We start from the raw sequence: 22,275 nt of genomic DNA, 5'->3' as shown, positions 1-22,275 counted from the left end.
CTTGTTCTGCAGGTACCTCGACATGACCTTCATGATGCTGTCACCACATTTAGTCAAGTCCAGGCACTTCAGAACCTGAAAGGCACGGGGTAGTGAAAGGGGATCCTGCTGGCAGGAGCCCAGAACCGCACAAGGCTGGGCTCAGAGATCAGCACAGGGCACGGGTACTGTCCCAGGCAGCTGTGGCGACGAGAGGACAGAGAGCTGGGAGGCAGCCTCAGCGAGGCAGCGCTGGCCATCAGGCTCACCTCCACAAGGAATGCCAGGAAGGGCAGATCCCAGTGTAGCTCCTGTGTGCTGAGCAGCCGGAGCAGGTGGAGTGCGATGCGGGAACACAAGGGGATCAAGATATGGTGCATTTCCCTGGCAGGAGAAATAAGAACCAAGACACTGAGGTGGGCAGGCAAACCTCTCTCAGGACTGTCTCACAGAGATCCAGTCTTTCCCCAGCATCCCTGGAGGTGATGTGGGCACTTTGGGAGGCTGCCCCTCTGGACACCTCCTCTCCCACCCTTTTCCAGTCTGCTTGGCCATCCCTTGGTGACAAGGACCTCAGGCCCACGACCACAGGGACTGTGTGGGGCAGCCAGGCACAGAGCACAAATGTCAGGGGCAGAGGGGAAATGGGGGGGTCTCACCTGGCCAGCAGACCCACGGCATAGTGCTGGGTGTCAGCACAGAGCAGCGTGTCCCAACCACGCTTGCGCTCCACAGCCATCACCACACTCTCATACTGCAGTCGCCAGAGCAGAGCCTTCATGGCTTGCACTGCAAACCTGTGTGCAGAGCAAAGCCCAGGTCACACTGGGCACACTGCACTGGCCTCAAGGGCATGGGAAGGACAGGACTGGGACTGGGACCTGTTGGGCTTGCTGGGAAAGCGGTGTTCCTCCCGGCATGCTCTCCAGAAGTTATCAACTTCCTCTGGTATCTGCTTTGTGGTGATGACAATATGGAAGAGCAGAGCCACAAACAGGCGGGAGGAATAAATCATCATTGCCTTGTGGCACTCAGGCACCTGGACAATCACCCACAGTACCAGAGTTGCCTGCAAAAGAAGCAGCCCGAGACAGCACTCAGTGCTGAGCTGTCCATGGGGCAGGGCCCGAGGGCAGAGGCACGGGGAGCAGCAGGCCTGGTGCCTCCTGAGCCTGTCCCTAGCCCAGGTCTCAGCCCAGCGCCTGAGGCACAGAGAGGATGGAGAGCTGCTGGAGAGGCGACCTGGGGGCGGGCAAAGGCCAGTTCCAGAAACTCACAGCCAGGGCAAAAACATCCTTGTTTTCTCCATCAGAGGTGCACATGCTGTGCAGGGGCCAATCCTCCATCACACACAGCAGAGTTGGCAGCACCTTCTCCACTGTTGGTCCTGATGAGCCTATGGCTGTCCACATCCTTGCAGCAGCTCTGTGAGATTGGAGCTCTGTGTCAGGGGTGTCTCAGTCACAGTAGAGTGCCCTGTGCAGCTGTGGGGCCCAGGTGACAGAGCCCCGGTGCCCTGAGGGCCAGGCAGGGAGCATGGTGCAGTCTCAGGAGACAGAGGGGCCTGAGGGTGCTGGACCTGTCTGCCTGTCTGGCAGAGCCCATTGGACAGGCTGTACAGGGCGGTGGGCCCTAAAGGCTGGTGAGGCCTGAGCTCTCAAGGCACGTGGGTCCAGTACCTGTCACACGTTGGGGCACAGTGCAGGAGGGTCAGCACCACGTCAGCAGGGTGCTCTCCAGCCAGCCTCAGAATGTCAATTTGCCGCCTTGCATTCACAGTGACATGGGATGTCAGTTTCTGGTGAATGCTTTTCACCATGGCTGGCACCTGGAGGAGGCATGATAAAGACTTGGAGTGCTGTCCAAGGGAGCAGCTTCCCAGCTTTCCTTCCCACTGTACTGGCTTCAAAGTTTGAGGGGAGCAAGCAGCTGAGGCTTCAGGGGCCGCACAGTCCTGGAGCCCTCCAGCCCTGGCCCCAGGCTGCTTACATGCTGTTGAGAAGAAAAACCTCTGTCCTCGAAAAAATCCATTGTGGGAGCATGAATCACAGTGGGAGTGGGAATGGTGTCAGTATTTGCAATGCCGTGAGACATTCTGGTGTCAGTGTTCATGATGGCCATGCCCTCTGTCATTCCCATTAAAATGGCCTGCGCCCTGTCATCATTCATTGCGGTGTTGTCAGAATCATCTGAGCGCTCAGCCGAATCTGGGCTGACATCGGGCTCTGTCTGGTGCTCGGTCAGCCTGGAGTCAGGCTCGGCTGTGCTCTCTGTTGCTGTGCTGCTGGTCTTTCTATGGCGAACGGGCACAAACTTGTGGAACATCTGCAGGAGAACAAAGGACAGGGAAGAGAGGCAAGTTCCATGGCATTCTCCAAGTGCTGTGCTGGGCTGAGCAGTGGCAGCCGGCCCAGCCCAGCTGGGGATGGCTGCAGGTACCTTCAGTGTTCTGTGGAAGCGGCCACGGGTGGGTTTCTGCTCTTGTGTTGGGTCCATGGCTGCACCTGGCAAGGAGTGAGCACAGCCAGAGCTGAGGGGCTGCAGGAGAGGCCGGAGAACACAGCCCAGCCCTGCATTCCCCAGGCAGGTACAGCCCCAGGATGCCCCAAGGGATGGAGCATGGCCACTGTGAACTGTTTGCCCGGCTCCTCTTCTGTCCTGTCCATGGGCATGTCCACACTGGCTGGGATGGGGCCAAGCTGGCAGCAGCCATCAGCCCTGTGGCCCAGCTCTACCACTCACCCTTCTGTGCTGGCTTGAACGGCTCTGACTCTTCAGGCTGTTGAGCTGGGGCAGCTTCAGAGCCTTTGTTTTTTCCTTCCAAAGACCTTGAAAAGGTTGAGGAATTTGCCTGCCATGCCACAATCTGGCCTCGAGGGCACCTTCAGAGAGCTGCTTCAGGAAAGCTCCAGATCCTCAAGGGCACCTGCAAAAGAGAAGCCTCGGGAAGGCCACAGGTCACCAAGCCCTGTGGTCTGGCCTCGAGGTCACCTGCAGGAATAACGCCTCTGAAAAGCTCCAGGTCAGACACGAACGAGTGTGCTGTGCGGGGTCTCCTCACAGCACCACTCTGGTGTGTCCTGTCCCGCATGGCTGTCATTGCCTGCTCCCATGTCACCACACGTCACAAAGGGTCCTTTGACATGGTTCCATGCCATGGTGACCATGCTGCGCTGTGTCGCAAAGGGCCTGAGAGGAGTGTCGAATTTGTCTTTACAAATGAGCTTGTAGATAAGACTAGCACTGAGAGATAAAAGAAACAATGGGATGGATTCCACTGATTGATGAATGGAAAAAGATATTTGCCTTTACAAACAAACTGTAGGATTGCTGATAAATGAAATTGGATATTGAAAGATGAAAGAAGCAACAGGGAAAAACTATGAATTCTATAAGAATTAAAAATTAAAAGAGAGGGTTATACATTAGAGCGGAATTTCAGGTATCAGGCATTCCGGGAAGTCTGTGCCTCTCAAGTACCTCAGCCAATGGGGAAAGAGAGAGAGAAATGCGGCCGGGAAAATAGGATAAAAAGGAGACTGCATTCTCCAAAAATTTGAGAGATCCCAGAGAATGTCCCATGGCCTCTCCCTTTATTCGAATAAAGCAAAAAGGACTCCTCTGTCTCCTTTTTGGACATAAACCCCTGGTGTTTGTGGATTAATTTTCCTGATGATTTGGGGGCTCGTCCGGGATCTTTCCACCATCCAGGGCGGCGGACAGTGAGTGGAGCTGAAGGCGCCTCACCCAGTTTGGGTGATCAGCTCCCCTTGGTGCTGGCCGATACCAGGTGATCCATTGGGTTCCCGAGACTGTCCAGGAGACAGACGAGTGGCGGACCAGGGGGGTCTGTGAAGAGTCCGCAGGGAAGGACCACTGAAAATCTCACTGGTGAGTAAAATGGGATCTTCAGGGAGCAAACCCAGGAGGGCACCCATGGAGGGTAGCACAGGTAAAACGGGGCACCCAGAGAGAGTTGGAAGGGTGAAGCCTGGAAGGGACCCTCGCAAAAGGGATAACGATCCCATAATACCCCTGGAGAGTCGCTTGAGGAGAATGCTGAGGTGTTGGGACAGATTGTATATTCACCCAGAGATAACTGTGGAAATGATGGTAAAATATTGTTATTTTGTGTGGCCAGAGTATAAGTTGGCAAGGGGACTTATATGGCCACCTTATGGAACAGATAAAATTCATTTGTGTCAAATTTTGTGGCAGTATTTGGAGGAGAATTGGAAAAGATGGATTGAAAGGGAATGTGCATTAATATGGGTTAGACAAGCAACAAGAGAAATCTATGTGTTAAGAAAAAAAGGGAGAAGAGGAAAAAGGGGAGGAAGAGGAAAGTGGTGAGGAGTGGGATGCTTCTCAGCAGCTTCTCCTGTCTTGTTCTCCAGTCTTGCCAGCTGACCCAGGGCCAGCTGCAGGTCGTCTGTATCCTCAACTTCCAGAGCAAAGGGATCAGGAAAATGTTATTCCTACAGCCTCACCTGAGAATAATGGTGGTGTAGGGGGAGGGGAGCAGCATGTTGTATCACCCCCTAGTACTAGAAGAGGAACTCAATTTAGGGCAGAAGCCCCCCAAGAGACAGGGGTACACCTGATGCCACTCCATCAAGTTCCTTTGGGGGGTCAAGGGAGAGGATTTGGGTTTGTAATTGTACCACTTACTACCCAGGATATAAGAGGGTTGAAAAAAGAATTACCCCCATATTTGGATGATCCCATAGGCGTGGGGCAAAGATAGAGGAATATTTGGGAAATGCGGATTATACATGGAAGGATTGGGATTTTCGTTTGGGAATTTTGTTTGGGTCATCAGAGAAATGAATGATTTTGCAGAAAGTTCAGCAGCTGTGTGAGGATGAACATCCACAAGCAGTGGGGGGCTGGACCCAATGCACCTACGGTGGATGATGCCATCCCCCAGGCAGACCCCCAGTGGGACCCAAATAACCAGGCCAGTCTGGCTCACCGCGATTACCGTGCTTATTTGATTAGGGCAATCAAGTCAGCAGCTCCCAGAACTAACAACATAGCTAAGGCTATGTGTTAGAACAGGAGAAACAGGAAAGCCCCTCTCATTGTTTGGAGAGGATTAGGGATGCCTTGAGGAAGCACGGGCGGGATGGATCCTGAAGGGCCAGCCTTCAACACATTGCTTAAGGTACAATTTGTTACTAAAGCCTGGCCTGATATAAGGAAAGGAGTACAGAAAGATGAAGAGTGGCAAAATAAACCTCTAGAGGAATTGGTTAGAAAAACATAGCAGATATATGTAAGAAGGGATGAGGAAAAGGCAGAAGCTAAAGCAAAGATGATGGCAGAGTTTTTGCAGCCGCGGAGGAATAAACCGCAGGGTCCAAGGGGTCCCCAGGGACAGAGGGGACGGGGTCGGCCACAAGGAAGTGGTGGAGGGATTCCGTCCTCGGCAGGGGACAGCCGACCCAAACAGCGGCTGGGGAAGAACCAGTGCAAGGCAGAAGGGCATTGGAAAAACGAGTGTCCGCAGAAACAGCTGGACCCTCAGGAGGAGGAAGTCCAGAGGATAATGGAAATGGATTGTTAGGGGTGTCAGGGGCTCCTATTATACCAAGGACCCCTCCACTCAGGAGCCCTTGATAATTTTTAAGGTGGGTCTGGATCGAGAGGAGGTGTGTTTTCTGGTAGACACAGGGGCCTCTCGGTCCACTTAAATTTTATACCTAAGGGGGGGAAATTGTCAAAAAGATCCTTGGTTTTTCAAGGAGTGAGCGAGAAGGATGAATGAGTGCATTTTATTCAACCGCTGTTAATAGATGTGGGGGACAGATTTGAACTGCATGAATTCTTGTTTGTTCCTAATTGTGATTGTAATTTACTGGGAAGAGATTTGATGGCTAGAATGGGAATGCAAATTAGTATTGTTATGAATTATGTTCTATTTTTCCAATTTATCAAGCAACAAGATTAAATTTAATAGTAAATTTTTAATAGTAACAAAATGAATACAATCAAAGTATTGGAGATGACAAAGTATTGGAGATGAAACAATCAAAGTGCATATATTTAAGAATATACAAAATTTGGCAGTAAGTAATTTAGTATAATTGAGGTTCGTATAAAGCACAAGCAAAACCGACCGGGGGGAGGGGCCCCCCAGGGGCCCCCCCTCCGACCGGGGATACGGGGAGTGGCTCGCCATTCCTCACGTACCAAAGCATCCAGGCTAACAATCCCACTTATATACTGTAGGCTACAGAAGTGTCTAGAAAACTCCTCCTAGTTTCTATTCATAAAATCTACGTCACTATGTGTACGGCGCATGCTCTACTAATGAGTTAGGGGGTCTCTCATCCTTTTGAGGGTCTTATTTCCGATGAAGGCTCATCGTCTTCATCAGTGACCGAGGTGTGACCTGCAGGTAGCGCAGGCGCACTATGTGACTGAGCAGATGTTTTCCATTACAAGACTTTAATTGAGTCCCATGCCTGCAATTATCCCATTTTGGCCCATTTCAAGGTCAAAACTTTCTATTTCTAGATGCTGCTTGTCAGACCTACGTCCTTCTTCTATTCTTGTTTGACTTTCTTCCAACCTCCTTCTTCGATTCCCAACATCTGAAAGATGTCTTTTATCCTGTCTCACCCATCTCCCCCCTCACTCTGTAACAATTGTCTTCTATTGATCTAAATACAATTTTGTTAATATAGTTACAATTTAATTAGCACGAATCACATTTATCACAGTATTGTAAAAAGTGACACGGAGACTGAAACTGTGATATCTTTGTGTAAAATGTATGAGAAGGCTTATGCTGAAATAAATCCGGAAGGATAGGCAGCCCCAGGGAAATATGGGAAACTGGACATAGAGCCTCTCCAAATTACTTTGAAGCAACCAGGACAAGTGGTGTCTAAAAAGCAATGCCCTCTTTCAAGGGAGGGAAAGAAGGGGTTACAGCCTGTTATTGAGTCCCTGCTAAAAGCAGGTCTTTCGGACGTGCATGTCTCCCTATAACACTCCTATCGTGGTTAAGAAACCAGATGGAACCTACGGAATGGTGCAGGATTTAAGAGTAATAAATGAAATTGTCAGACCAAGGCATCTCACTGTTCCAGATCCATACACAATCCTGAATCAAATCCCTTCTTCACATCAGTATTATTCTGTACTGGATTTGAAGGATGCTTTCTAGGGGTGTCTGATTACAGAAGATAGTAAACACTATTTTGCCTTTGAGTGGAAACAGGAGGAAGGAGGGAAAATGATAAAACAACAATTGACATGGACAGTACTCCCTCAAGGATATACAGTCACTGGTTCTGTTTGGGCAAGCTTTGCAGAACATATTAAGAGAGATTACTCCACCCTCAGGAGTTAAATTGCTGCAGTATGTGGACGATTTGCTCTTATCAGGGGAACAGGAAAAGGTGGTTGAAGAGGCTACTGTAAAATTGCTTAATTTTCTGCTAAAAAAGGACTTAGAGTGTCGAAAAAGAAAGTGCAGTTAGTAGAAAAGAAGGTCAAATATTTGGGACACATTCTGACTGAAGGGTTATGGTGTATTGATCCAGAAAGGATACAAGGGATTTTACAGGCACCATTACCCCGGACTAAAAAGGAGTTTTTAGGCAGTTTTTAGGGTTGGTGGGGTACTGCAGAGCATGGATCGAGGATTTTTCTGTTGTGCCCAGACCTTTATATAACTTTTTATCCCAAAACAGTCCTAATGTTGTGGTATGGACACCAGAAGGAGAGAAAAGCTTTAAAACATTAAAAGGCAAATTGGTTAATGCCCCAGTTTTAGCTCTTCCTGACGCAGAAAAGGAATTTCAGCTATATGTGGATGTTAAACAGGGTCATGCTAAAGGAATTTTGGTGCAAGAGCATGGAGGAACACGGAGGCCTGTTGCTTATTTTTCTAAGTTGTTAAACCCGGTGGCCAGAGGCTGGCCCCATTGTCTGCAGAACTGTGCAACCACAGCTCTGATGGTGGCTGAGGCCTGAAAGCTGACAAGGGGAGGGTATCTCATTGTTAAAGTCCCACATCAGATTAAAGCTTTGTTAACTGAGAGAGCCTCTAAGTGGATGACGAGTGTTTGATTATTACAGTATGAATCTTGTTTAATGGAACAGGAGGATTTAGAATTTAAAAGTGGGGAAGATTTTAATCCAGCTTCCTATTTGAATGGCTCTGAAGAAAGGAGGGGCCAGGAAGAAACCCATGATTATATCCAGGTTATAGACCTCCAGACACGGGCTAGGGAAGATTTATGGGATATTCCCTGGCCTGAGGGAGAGAATGTGTACATTGATGGGTCCTCAAAGGTGGTAGAAAGGAAATGATTTACAGGATACTCTATCGTGAATGGGAAGCAATTAAAGGAAGGGGGGAGGTTACCACACACCTGGTCAGCTCAGACAGCAGAGCTGTATGCGCTTGTGAGAGCCTGTGAATTATACCAGGACAAGACAGTAAATATCTTTACTGATTCTAAATATGCATATGGGGTGATACATGCATTTGGAAAAGTATGGGAAGAAAGAGGTTTATTAACCTGCAGAGGAAAGACGTTAGCTCACGAGAACTTAATCTCTCGCCTATTGGAGGCAGTGAATTTACCAAAAAGGGTGGCAATAATCCACATTAAGGGGCATCAGGCAGGATGGTCGGAGGAGACAATAGGAAACCAACTGGCTGATGAAGAAGCTCGGAAAGCTGCATTGTTGCCAGAAGTCTCTAAGATCCTGCCTTTGCTCCCAGTAACTGCACCGCTGCCAGAGAAACTCTTTTCCACCAGAGGAACTTGGGATAATTAAAAATAGTGGGGCAGAGGAAAGAGGAAATAATTGGTTTACAAGGGATGGTAAGCGGTGGATACCAAAAGCTCTGGTCTTACAATTGTTAAAACAACTCCATGAAGGGAGTCATTGGGGCTCCCGAGGACTGGCAGAAGCCTTCCTCAAAATGAACACTGCTGTTGGTCTCTTTAGCCTGGCAAAGCGAGCTATTGAATGTTGTTTAACTTGTGCTAAAACCAACAACAAAGTTACAAAGAAACTGGCCAGGGGAGGGAGGCGTTGGGCAGTACGTCCCTTCCAGAGATGTCCGGTGGATTTCACTGAAATGCCTCGAGTGGCAAGATTTAAATATCTTCTGGTAAGAGTATGTCAATTAACCGGGTAGCCAGAAGCATTTCCAACTGTTTCAGCAACTACAGGATCACTTGTCAAAGTATTTTTGGAACAAATAATTCCAAGATATGGAATGGTGGAAGCAATAGATTCAGACAGGGCAACTCATTTTACAGGAAAAATTCTTCAAGGAGTCATGACTGCTTTAGGGATACAGTGGAACCTCCATACCCCCTGGCACCCCCAGAGTTCGGGTCAGGTTGAGAGGATGAATGGAGAAATAAAGAAACACCTCCTGAAGCTGGTGATAGAAACTAAGATGCCGTGGGTACGACTCCTGCCCCTGGCTTTAGCAAGGATAAGGGCCAGACCCAGGGGAAATATTCAATTATCTCCCTTTGAACTGATGTTTGGAATTCCTTACCCTAGCAATTCTCAGCCTAGTGGGGGGGGGGGGGGGGGGGGGGCGGGTAGAGATAAGTGATGTATATTTGAAACAATATGTGGCTCAGATATTGTCTCTTATGAAATGTCTTTGGCAGGAAGCCCACTTAGCACAAATGCTGCCTTTGGACTTTACTGTGCACATCATCCAACCAGGAAATTGCGTCCTAGTTAAGGAGTGGAAAAAGCACCACTGGTGGTGAAGTGGTGTGGACCTTTCCAAGTGTTCCTGACCACAGACACAGCCGTCAAGACAGCTGAACATGGCTGGACCCATCACACTCGGGTCAAGGTCTCTGCAGCCCCAGAGATTTGGACATCTCAGCTGGAGAAGGACGGGAGGCAGTGACTGACACTCTGCAGGAGTGGACCAGAGCAGCAGCCAGGGCGTTGGCATCGTGCCTACCCACAGACCGGCTGCTGACATAGTCTGTGTGGGCATCCCTCCTTTTGGATCTTCAGTCATTGGCGGCTAATCCTCGCTGTCCTTGTTTTCCTTAGCTTCAGTTGTTTCTGTGCCTTCACTCTCCTCAAGTGGTGCAGAAGACAATGTGAAAGTGAAAATTAAGTTAGATTAGATCACACAATTAGAATGTTTCTCTTAATAATCTTACCTTGATATTGTCAGTTAGGTTGGGGCCAAGAATGGGAAAATAATTTTTTACTCTTAGGAGAAGAAGTAGCAAAAACTTTTAGCCTTAGCAATTGTTGGATCTGTGGAGAGCCAGGGGGATCTGAAAACTGGCCATGGGTGGCCAGCCCAGTTGAACCTAAATGGTGGATTAGCACCCTGAGTGAGGTCCATAATGGAACAGGATTTTGGGATGAAGGAGGAAGTCCATGGTGGCTTCATTCTTCTGAAAGAGGCACTTACTGTCTAAATAGAACAGGCAGCATATACTGTTTGTGACTGGACTTTATCTTTGCGTTTAGATTGTTGGACCCTCAACTGCTTTCCTTACGATTGTTCCAGATACCAAAGCAGATTGAATTAAACACATATTAAGCTCACAAATGGTAGCTGGGTAAAGTGCTCCTACCATAATTACCAGATTTTGAAGGCTGTAAAGCAGTGGGGAAGGATAAGTTTTTTGACTCCTTATTTTTAAGTTGCCCCCAAGATAATTCCACAAGTAGGACACATGTTGTCTGTGACTATCAGTGGAAATGGCAACACCAAAACGGAACTTGAACCCTTTTTAATAGGTTCTAGTCCAGATCTAACAAAACAGATCTGGGATGTAAATGCAGGTGGAAACCTCATGTGGGAACTTGGAAATGCAACTACTGTGATTCTTATGGTCGAGCAACTATTGTTGGGGGGACCACTGGGCCCAGGGAGTAAGCTGTATTTTGACCCTCCAATTGATCATGAAAATTGGGAAGGTCCCTTTGCCAATGGGATCTGGGCTTTAAAGGGCCCTTGCACACACTGCCACCTGCCCTGGGGACACCCCCAGCCCACCTAAAGTGGCCCAGGTTGCCAGGAATCCCTCACCCCAAATGTCTAAGACAGCCCAACAGGATATTTAGGAGGGGCTCAAGCCATCAGCAAATGCTGCCCTGCTCTGTGGACTCAGAGCAGCAGAAGGAGCCCCCAGGGCTGCCGATGCAGCCACAGCAGGAAGGGACAGGGCCTTCCAGAGAAACTGGCTTGGCCTCCTTGGGCCATGTCCCAGCTGGTGGCCATCCTAAACCCGTGGACCCGTGGGTGTGACACAGACAAGGAATGTCTGGGCCAGGGCATGAATGCTGCTCTGACCTCTGGGGCCCAGCCAGCACTGAAATCAGCAGGTGTGGCAGAGTCTCCACTGATGCAAACTTGCCACCTCCCTATGTAGTTGGGCAACATTGGTGTTCATCTCCTGCAGATACACTCTTAAGTTTCCTTGTGTTCTTTCAACTGTTCTTCTTTCAGGAAGAAACCATCAGCCCAGGCTCTTATATTCTATGCTTAGTTGCTGCGTGTCTGGCTATGGCAGCTCGTCTCCAACCACAACTGTGTCCCTGCTGGGCACAGCAATGGACGGCCACAAAAAAGGGAATTTCCTCAGTGAACAGCAAGGCAGATACGTGGGGTAGTGCAGAGGATAGGGATAACTGGGAGGAGAAGCTGTTCTGTGTCTCTGATTATGGTGCAGCACAGTGAAGGAGCAGCCAAGATACACACTAGAAGCAGACATGTCCTGCCCATTTCTGCAGTCACGTAGACATGGGATAGACTTGTGGCCACAGGTCCATCAGACTTGATCCAGGAACAATGGAGGGCCATGCATTGGTAGGGAATGGCCTCTAGCAAGAACAAAGCAGGATCTTCTAGCAGCAAAGCCTGAGCTTGTGAACCGGGCCATCTCCTCAGTGGACACCAAAGAGCTTCCTGAACCTCACCCACAGGAGTCCCTACTTTTACTCAGCATCTGCTACTTCTTCAGCACTGCTGACCCATCAGATCAAGGCTGAACCCATTTTGTGGGCTCGAAGGTAGTGATTTACCACAGAAACAGCATTAAGCATTAAATACCTGGGAGCAATTAATACTTATGCAGCCAACTAATTTTTAAAAGTATAAATACTAAAGGCGTCAGTTGTTTCCAAGTATTAACTCTTCTAAGGGCAAGGCAGACTGAGTACTTCATTTACTTGTATCAACTGCAGTGCCAGGCTCAAAGTGCAACACACACAAGTTGGAACCCAGTAAAATGTTTCAACTAAATACAATTCCCTTTGTTTTGCTGCAGGTTTGACTTTAGAGTGAGACTTTTCCTTGTGTGTGGTACTTAAGTCCCAGATGTTAATTCATAAACTCAGTCTAAACACAGATGCCAATTAGCATAGGAAAGCACAGTGTGTTGTCATCACCATTCTCACTTTGTAAAGCTCAGGATAGCTCTCAGAGCTGGTATGTGCTACCTGAGATAGGCTCAATGCTATTGAAAAGATAAAGCAATAAAATAAAATAAAATAAAATAAAATAAAATAAAATAAAATAAAATAAAATAAAATAAAATAAAATAAAATAAAATAAAATAAAATAAAATAAAATAAAATAAAATAAAATAAAATAAAATAAAATAAAATAAAATAAAATGCTTCATACCTCAAATATCCATCAGATCTCAAACAGCTGAGACACGACTGTGTCCTTCCTTGTGGATCAGAGGCCAAATCCGGGTCTCGGTGCAGTCACTGATCTACCGTCTTGTCACGTCATCTGGATTCTCATTGCATACTTTTACACCAACCTCAGCTTTATGAGGGGCTGTTACAACACAAAGATGCTGGTCACGATTCAGCACTGTTTGTTTCTATCATTTATCCTTTCCAGGCTTCAGTTCTATAACAAAAAGCTCACGTAGCAAAACCAAATTGGATTCCTACTGCTAAAAACCTCCCTTCCTTCCCAGTCTTGTATTTTGATTACATGAGAACACATTCAAGAGAGAGGTATCCACATTTCCTGCTTTGGAATTGATTTGGACCATCTTGATTCCTAAAGCTTAACCTGTTCTCTAACTTTACCTACACCCAGTTGTGCCACACTGTCTGGGCATCCCAAACCTGAGGTTCTTTGTTGTGAAGGCGCAGAAGAATCTAGCATTTAATATCTCTAAATTCAGGAAACCAGGAATGCACATTACTTCCTGCTGCTCAACACAAGTAGTTATAAACTTCCCAAGTCAACTGGCATGACCCGAGAACATAAAATATTTGGAAATCTGCTTCCCATCTCAAAGCAGCAACTCTTTTGCCTTCACATGCTTTGTTGAGAGTCAATTACAAAAAACAGACACAAGACAGACAAGCTTGTCTTTTGGGATGTTTTGTGATTGTTTGGCCTTTTTGCCAAGCCAGCCAGCCCAGACAGTCCTTCCTAGGAGAAGAAGACACCAACGTGCTGTCTGGGTGACGGTCCAGCCAACTCCTGTAGGGTAGGATGCAGGGAGAACCAACCACTCACCGAAGAACTTCTTCCAGATGTCCCCTACCGTCTTATACACGGTTTTTTTGACATGTACCACAGGCTGAAACAGTAACATCCAAACTACTTTCCTGCAATGGCTGCTGACACTTTTTTTGTACATGTGCATTCTGCTTTCATTTTCCTCACTGCATTACTGGCAGCTCTGATGAGATATGGAAAGTCTGTCACGATTTGTTATTAAAGCCCACAGGTTTCCACGTGGCTCTTCAGCAGGAAGTGATACTCAGCTCTTCTGCTTCTCCACCCTGTTTCTCCTGTTTTAACCACCCTCGAGGTCAAGCAGCTTTCCCTATAGAGACTGAACTGTGGGTAAATGAGCATTGCTGACCCATACAGGAGAAGATAATAAAATGCCAAGAAATAATGTTCCATTACATGTGGGATGCAGATGAAATGGAAAACTGAAACTGAGTTCCTTTTCTCCAAACTCTTTGCAAACCTCTATTCCCAACTGAATTCCTAATGGTTTCTTAATTCAAGGGTCCTCCCACTGAGCAGTGTACTTGGAAGAACTCCAAAACCTGTAGCTCGGTGGAGGCCTTCAAATGTCCATCGGTGGGACCTCCAAATGTAGCCGTGGAATGGGGTTTTAACCCTTTAAGTGCGGTGGAAATAAGATGCACAGCTACATGGTCATCTTTCACGACAGGAAGAAAGAGACAAGTTTATTCAGAAACACACTTGGTTTTATAGCATGACTGCAACTCCAAGAGTAGAGAAGAGGTGATTGGTTCAGAGAGAAGACACCCCATTCCCAGGGCCTGGTCACACACCACAACAGGTGTTCTACCTTTGTTATTAATTCCTTTTTATTTTGACCAAATTATCACCCTGGGAGAAATTCTCCCTAGCCTTGAGCTGGACCAGCTTATCAGGTGGGAACAGAGCTGAAAAGCTCCAGCCTGGAATATTTTTCAGGCTGTAATTTTCTTACTTTCTCAATATGTGTCCCACAAAAACCCATACCAACTGCTTCAATTAAAACAGCAAAAAAACTTCCTCTTTGTTGAGCCAAAAGCACAGGGTTAGTGCAAGCCAGGTAAGGATTCAAAGGCCTGAAGATGTCACTTTAGGAAGTATTTCACACAATGTTTCCCAAGGTAGGGCTCTGAATAGGGAAGCACAGAGCTGCCCATCTAAAGACAGGTATTAGTGAACCAAAAACCAGGATAAGGGCAATAAGGATGAAATCCATGTGAAATAGCTTGGATTCCAAAGTAGGACAAGGCAAAAAGTACTGTGGATGGGAACACAGTACTCGAGGCAAGTTATGAGTTAATGCCCTACCCAAAGCTAAAAGACAGCTTAAATTTTACAGCAGACCACAAATCACAAAGTTATCAACTTGTTAGAACAGGACAGGATAAAAGTTACTGCATTTGATATAGATTTGAGACAGACACAGAGTGCCAGTATCCACACTACTTCTCTCCTATTACCATTCATTGAGTACATAATAATCCTTTAATTATGTCTAGGTTTCATTTCTCCAAGCAGGGCTGTGTGCTACCAAGTGCACAGTACAAACACAGGAGGGGAATTTTCACTCAGCTCAGTTCACATACTTTGCACCAAAGAGTATTTTAAGACATCTGAGAGGTACCAGTGGTTTTTTTAATACAACACCATACAATTGCTGCACATGAAGCTGTCGAGGCATAAAATACTGCAGCAATCCTTAACTAGCCCTATTCAAATTAGGCCAGTAAGAATTAATTAAAAAAACTCACCAAACCAGACCTTTATTCTGCAGAAAATTTAAAAAGTCAAGTGCACAAGGTCAGTGTAAACATGTTCTTTAATATCACTGAAGAAGAATTTAGCAATCCAAGTCTTAGGTGGGTATCAAATAAATAATCATTTTGTAAAAGTGTTTACATATCAAGGGAGCTCTCAAGGCAGCAGAGTACAGTTTGTAATTCCTTCCTGCTAACACCCCCTCACCAAGAGAATGTACAGTAGGCAGTGCACGCAGGAAAAACAGTCACAACACAAGGGCACACTCGTCAGCTTCCATGGAACCTCTGGATAGGATTTCAGAAAGGGGGGATAAGCAAATGGAGACATGCACTGCCCTTTAAAGCACCACTCTTTCTCCACAGCCTTTTCACCAACGTAACACAAATGACAAGAGAATTCATGTTGGCTTCTAAAATCCACTCTCAGCTCAAAGATTAACACAACACTGCTCTGACAGAGACTTATTCTTCAAACTGACACTGCAGCACAATGTATCACCCCGTCCCAGCTGGGCTCTGCTCCTACTCTAACCTTGAAATTCCTCTCCAATCCCTGCAAAAGTAACCCAGAAAGCTTAAAGACAGGTAAGAACTGTTATTTCTTGCAGATCCTGGCCCAGTGTACTGAAATGGAGCAAGATGTGACAGGTCTCAAGGTGTAGGGTTACCCAGGAAAACATCTGGCGTCCTATGTTACTCAAATAAAACCTTCCAAAAGTCAAAATACTTCCTCAAATTGTATCGTTTGTTAAACAATTATTCTCCTGCAAAAAAATATGCCCGATGTGAAATTTCTCACATCAGAACAAGAAGATTTAACTATCCAGAAAGAACAAGGAAAAAAAATCAATTATAAATATGCCACAAAAACATTTGCAAGAGTTACTGCAAAATTGTTTTCTTTCACTTTCATCAAAATATTTTCTCTCTGTACATACAGGCTGGGCAGACTTCCACACTCTGTCCTCTAGTTCAACATGCAATGGATCTGTGATAAGCACTGCAGTACTCACCAGATAATTGTTTCTTCTCCATTTCTAACATACCTGACAAATTGACTGCTTTGAGTCAATTAAAAAAAAAAAAGTACTATGTAATACTGCTGCGTATGCTTGTGTACCTACTGAATAAATATTGCAGTATTAAAGGATTGTTTCACTGCTAGCTGGGCTTTGGCAAAACAAGAGTGGGGCTGACATACACTGGATGCTTCATACTTTTGAGTGGGGGACGCTGCAACATTTAACAGATACAGAATAAAATAAATCTTAGATCTAAAACTGTCAGTACACAGGATTCCCAAGTTGTTCTGAACACAAGAGCAGGGTAATCAGTTTTCCAGGAAAGCCACATAGTCAGTCAATCTGGCCAACTGCTGTTCGTTGGGAATTGGTGGGACCGGAGCAGGTTCTATAAAGATAAAATAAATGGATCATTAATAAAATTTAGAAAGCAAATCCATCAGCAGTATCATCCATCACAATAGTAAGGGAAAAATAAATGCATCTGATTTTCAGCAGCCTTCTGGGGGCATATCTTAACTGTATCTCCTCCCTACAGAGCTCTAGCTGGTATAATACCCATTATCTGCACCATCCCACCACAAAAACTACTGCAACAAGTTCCACTTATCAGCAGCCTCCAGAATTTCTTTGCACACCCTGGAGTCTGAGCAATGAGGGCTAGCAGTATTCTGCCTTGAGAAAAATGCTCCTGGAGCTCTCTGGTTGCTCCTTTCCTTGCAAGCTGCCATTCTGAAGAATGGCAAACAAAACCAGATCTAGTGGGTGATCAGACCAACAGAATACACAGGAGCTCTGCTATGGAAGTGGGAACCTCAGGAATCTCAGGCACTGCTTCAAACGTGAGGGAGTGAAAAGCACATTTGCATAGCACCTGATTGGGGTGAGCTGTTGTTTTTTATTTTAGAGGGGCCAGTGAGAACATTGACTTCTTTAGGACTCAATTCCCACTCGGTGGTGCTGGTGACACTGTTTATGCAAGTCTAGCCAAACCCACTATACAGAAAGAAAAATACCTGATGAAGGAATAAATCTGTTAAAGGAAGCTTCCAGCACACCTGGGAAAAACATATGAAATTAGCCCAGTGGAACAGTTTTAAACAGTCCTATGCAACAAAACATGGATCAAAAGCTAGTTAAAATCAAACCTCTTTATTCCTCACACTTGACTTTATAACTAAAAAGCAGAATACCCAAGGCTTAGCTGCTTTAAAAGAGCCTCTTTCTTTTGCCTGACTAGTAGTTCTCACACTCATTTCTGGAAAAAAATCCACATGTAAGTAATTTTTAAAGTTTTAAGCTCTGCATATTTTGCAACCAGTTCATAAAAACCCCACATGATCATATATAAAATCTCAGGGCTCTGGTTGGCTTTGTGCCCCTTAGTGGTAAATTTCAACACCTGGCACCTGTTTATTATGGGCTCTGAACACCCAAAAACTCTGCCCATACAAATAGTGTCATTTCCTAGTCTAACAGATCTTGGCCTTTTGGATATGCTGCAATTCTGCCAGAGCAGCACAGAGCAGTTTAAGAGTGATTGTTTCATCCCGCTTTTATAGCTTAATATTTATTTTTGCCTCAGCCACCCACAGATACAGCTTTAAAAAAAAAGAAAAATAAAAAAACCCAAGTATTTCTGCAGACCCAGCTTTGTTCTGTTATCAACACCATGGAAGCGAAGAAAAGATTTAAATTTTAATTTTAAAGCAAAGGAAATGATACCAACAACTGTAGCTCCTCAGAACACAAAGATTCACTAAATCCCTGCCTAAAGAAGTCCTAATTCTTCTGAAGTTAAAAAAAAAAATCTCAGGTTCAAGATGGTCTATTTTTTATTCATCTTTATTAGGTTAAGACATTTGAGGTCATCCAGTTTATGTTCCACAGAGACAGAGTCAGCAGCAGATGAGGAGAGTGAGCACTCACAGCCCATCCTGTCTGCATTTGTTTAAAAAAGTTCATGGGAGGATGTAGCTTAATGCAATCTACTTGTAAGTCCAAACAAAACCAAACCCACCACTTCCTCACGTTTTATACATGCCCCATGTTTATGAGCAGCATGAGTGTCCAAAAAGTATCTAACAGAATCCTGTGTAAAGCTGCAATTAAAAACTTAGCACCTAATTCCTAGAAAATGCTGAATGGTTCATGAAGTAACAGCTCCACCTACCCGGCTTTTTCGGCATCACCATGCGAGTTGCAAAGTCTGCTTGCCAGCCCTGTTCTAGCACACCTGGAAAGGCATTTGGGCATTTGTAAGGTACAGAACGGGAGAATAAACAGTGACAATTAACAGCAAATAACTTTTTAAAAAAATCAAACCATTATCCAGAAGCAGGTTGTTTTTGTTTTTTTTTCTCTAATCACCGCCCAATCACTTAACAGCCTCAAAATTTGCAGATATGTTTTTATTAATCATCACTTGGGGCTCTCTCAGCTCATTATCAGTATAAAAATTACTCAGGGAATAATACCAAGTACCTTTCACAGCTTCTTCTACAGGAAGGCCAACAAAGGCTGCAAAATCATCTGCAACTATTGATGTGTAAGCCTGGGAAACCAGTCCAAAGGCTCGTTTCCTGGTTGCATCTAGGGAGAGAGGAACACAGGACATAAGAGACTCATCTCCAGAGCTGGGAAATCTGAGAACATTTCCTCAATTCTATCACCTTTGGAAAACCACAACCAGCCTTCAAGTGAGCACTTCAGGAGCTCCTCCCTCCCTTTCCACAATTCAGTCAGCAGCAAGAGACAACAACTTGTTCTCTGCCAGCACAAACCCCTCAGAGCCCACACTGAACCTCCAAATGCAGCCTGCAGCATCCTGGGCTCTACTACCAGCACATAAAACACTTCAGGGAACTCTGCATCTGACGGCATTCTCTGTTTGCAATATGCCAGCAATCAGTTAACAATTAATGGCATTTAAAAAGCAGCTGTTTCTCAAGCTATGAAGAATTTGTTATTGCAAAACACCTCTTCTTTGCAGTCTGCACTGCCCTCTAGGAGCAAGAATTTGCATGTTACCATTACACAGGATAGAAAACATTCCACAGAAAAACCTTCTTGTAAATCCTACAAAGTTCTGAAATGCTAAGCCCAGTTTCCTGAATCACTGGTTGGAAGTCTGATAAAATTGGGTAATTAATTGTCTGTTTTGCTCTTACAGAACAAACCACATGGTTCATGAAATTCCAGTGTCACAAAATATACAGAAACAAAATCCTACTAAAACCAATTTATTTGCTTCTACAAGGTTTTGTAAAGAGCTTTTTATTTACACCCAATACCTAAAAACCTTTCAGTAAAACCTACGAAAGCTTTGCAAGTTTTCCTGACCACTCCTGACTTTTTGCAATTAACAATTTCTCTGTTTGTGTTGGAGCAGGCATAAATTCCAGGCAATTCCCTGCTCCTCACACAAGCTCAGCTTGTACCTCTGAGTGCTTCCATGATTGGCTGGATAGTCTCAGTCCACTGATGTGCACTGATTGATGTGTAGATTCCTGGGAAGTCCCTCTGCCAGATTCTTTGTCCCACTGACCAAACTGCACCAAGTTCAGCATTTGCCTGTTATGACAAAAAAAACCCCTCCAGTGTTAATCCAGAAGAAAATCCTCTGCATTGACTATATGTATAAACCCATTTCCACCCGTAGATTTTCAGAGAACATTGCTGTGCAACAAAACCAGCACATTTCTGAGTTAAATTTGGCCCAGTACTTACAGATTTGATAGCAGGAGGGATTCTTTTCCAGAGATAACGAGCATTATTCCTTAAAAAAACAAAAAACAAAACAAAAAGTTAAAAATACTTCTTAGTCACCAAATGCTGCAAGGAGACACCACAAGGTTTGTTCAGATGCTGTAATGAATGCTCTCAGTGCTTTAAAAATATTCTTTCTAGGAAGGAATATTGGATACTCAAGTGGGAAAACAGAGCTGCTCTCCAGCAGACAACACTGGACTGTGGTAACACAACAAACAGTTCATTAATTGCCTCATTTAACACCAGCTTGGGAAAGCAACTCCTCCCCAAAACCCCAAGTTTAGTGCGTCAAGTCCACACAGGGACAAGGAATAATCTCCCAGACCAAATTCCTGGGATCTCTGCTTCCTGCAGATTTAGCTCCTTCAAGCCAACAGCATCCCTTCATTTTTAACATGGATGGTCCAGAGTCATCCTGCTGGAATTTAAACAAAAAGAACAGCCCCAAATCCAACCCCCCCAAAAAATGCAGCCCTAAACAGCTACAAAACAAAACACTGAAATGTTTATCACTTCCCAGAGGAGCCAATTCCACTACTTAAGGAACTTTATTCCCAAATTTCCCTACAGTTCAAAAGGGTGGGGAAGAACAAGGAAGGGAGAATAGTTTTCCTGTCAGATCAAGGGATGAAAAGACTTAATCCCTAGGAATATTATTATCATTTCTTAGTCAACACAGCATTTTTATTAATCACACAGCCCATTCCCAACATGCTGGTGGCAAACCCAGTGTCACAGGCTGGGACAAGCCACTTACATGTCATTGTGCAACAGGTACAGAGCCAGCAGCTGGCCATAAACGAGGGGTGTGGCAATTCCTCCAGGGGCCTGAAAACAAACACGGATTCTTGGGTTACAGATTGTACGAGGGAATGTGATAAAAAAACGCAGCAGGAAGCCAAGTTTTATGTAAAATGAACACTCCAAGACGACTGATATTTTTATTTTTTTCGTCCACATCACATAAAAGGCCTGTGCAATTTTTTGGGGAGGAATAAAGTAAGGCTACATCTTCCATTACTCTTTTCTTATGCTCATAAGGGTGGCATCCGTTGAAAATGAAATTAAATCACCCCTGATTTCCTTTACCTTCAGCTGAACTTCAGCTCAGGCCACTCCACAGCAAAGCTTCTCTACCCCTCTCAAAAGCACCAAGCTCAGCTTCGGCCCCTGCCACACTTAAGCAGAGCTCACAAATCTCACAAGGAGAAAACAAATGAATGATTAAAAAAAGCTGTAAAATTTTGAAGGCCTGCAATAACTTGAAAGCTACAAAGGTCTCCCATAAAGCTTCAGGCCTTTTGTCAAGGGACAACAGAAAGTAAAACAGCACGGAGGAAGCTTCCAGTGAAAGCTTCCACAATAAAACTCTATCTAAGGGTAATTCCCCAAGCCTGGCTCAGGGTTCCACTTCCCTGACCAATATTTTCATTTTCTTAGCCACGAGAATGACGGAAACAGACAAACCACTCCCCTCATACTCCCTCTGAAACGATGTGAATAATTATACGGAAATAGCCATTTATCTGCAGGCTGCGAGTTTCTGAAGGGCTCTCCAGCGAGCCCAAGGGGCAAGTTAAACACTGACCCCTCCCCCGCTCACACCCACGCCCACGCACCCTCCCCACCTCACAGGCTCACACGCAGACCCCTCCCGTCCCACGGCACCTCCAGCTCCTGCGTCTCGCACTGCTCCAGGAGCCGCCTGAAGCTCACGGAGCTCTCGGCCATCACCGCCACCGGCATCGTCCCCTCACGGTGCCGCCCGCCCGCATCAGGCGCCCGCGCTCTGACGTCACTTCCGCCGCCAGCCCGCCCCACCCCAGAAGCTTCCGCCAGTCTCTCTGTGCTCCTGGAGGACCGCGGGGGGCGTGGCCAGGGCCGGGGGCGTAGCCACGGCCCGTGACGGGCTGAGGGCGGCGCGCGCGATTTGAGGGTGGCGGTGATTAAAGTCCCTTTAAATCCCTCTATTTTCTGTGTAATAACCGAAGTTTCCGCGTCATAAAAAGAACTGAGCGTGCTTGGCGTGCAGTGCGGAGATGCACGTTCGGTTTTCTCTTCGTGTTTGCCGCGTGTTATGGGATGCGTGAAAGGGGAGCCCTCCATCCCTTATTGCATGTTACATGTCCATAAGGGATATTCTTAAGGGATAGAAAGTGCTTTTCCAGCTCTGTCCCTGTTTCTGGTGTGCTGTAAAAGTAGTTTTACCCTGTTTAGCTGG

At 45.8% G+C, this 22,275-nt stretch overlaps 1 protein-coding gene across 1 annotated transcript; it reads right to left on the bottom strand.

Moving 5' to 3' along the window:
- Positions 1-15,302: 15,302 nt before the first annotated feature.
- On the bottom strand, positions 15,303-21,867 carry COPS8 (COP9 signalosome subunit 8). The gene is made up of 8 exons (XM_014890728.2): positions 21,723-21,867; positions 20,812-20,882; positions 20,013-20,061; positions 19,724-19,856; positions 18,768-18,875; positions 18,457-18,519; positions 17,300-17,341; positions 15,303-16,671 (listed from the first exon to the last, which is right to left on the bottom strand). The coding sequence occupies exons 1-8, from the start codon at positions 21,798-21,800 to the stop codon at positions 16,592-16,594; spliced, it is 624 nt and encodes a 207-aa protein (XP_014746214.1). The 5' UTR covers positions 21,801-21,867; the 3' UTR covers positions 15,303-16,591.
- Positions 21,868-22,275: the final 408 nt, after the last annotated feature.

Source organism: Sturnus vulgaris, chromosome 7 (assembly GCF_052056855.1).
Source record: "Sturnus vulgaris isolate bStuVul1 chromosome 7, bStuVul1.hap1, whole genome shotgun sequence".
Lineage (NCBI taxonomy): Eukaryota > Metazoa > Chordata > Aves > Passeriformes > Sturnidae > Sturnus > Sturnus vulgaris.
The sequence above is the reverse complement of the archived record's forward strand: the minus strand, read 5'-3'. Positions and strand labels throughout refer to the sequence as shown.

Bases quoted from the DNA above. Each gene is read 5' to 3' on its own strand.
- COPS8 (XM_014890728.2), bottom strand. From the start codon at position 21,800: ATGCCGGTGGCGGTGATGGCCGAGAGCTCCGTGAGCTTCAGGCGGCTC. The intron at 18,520-18,767 runs GTACTTGGTATT...ATGCCTTTCCAG, and splicing joins TGTAGAAGAAGCTGTGAAAG to GTGTGCTAGAACAGGGCTGG. The intron at 17,342-18,456 runs GTAGGTGGAGCT...TGTTTTTCCCAG, and splicing joins GGTGATGCCGAAAAAGCCGG to GTGTGCTGGAAGCTTCCTTT.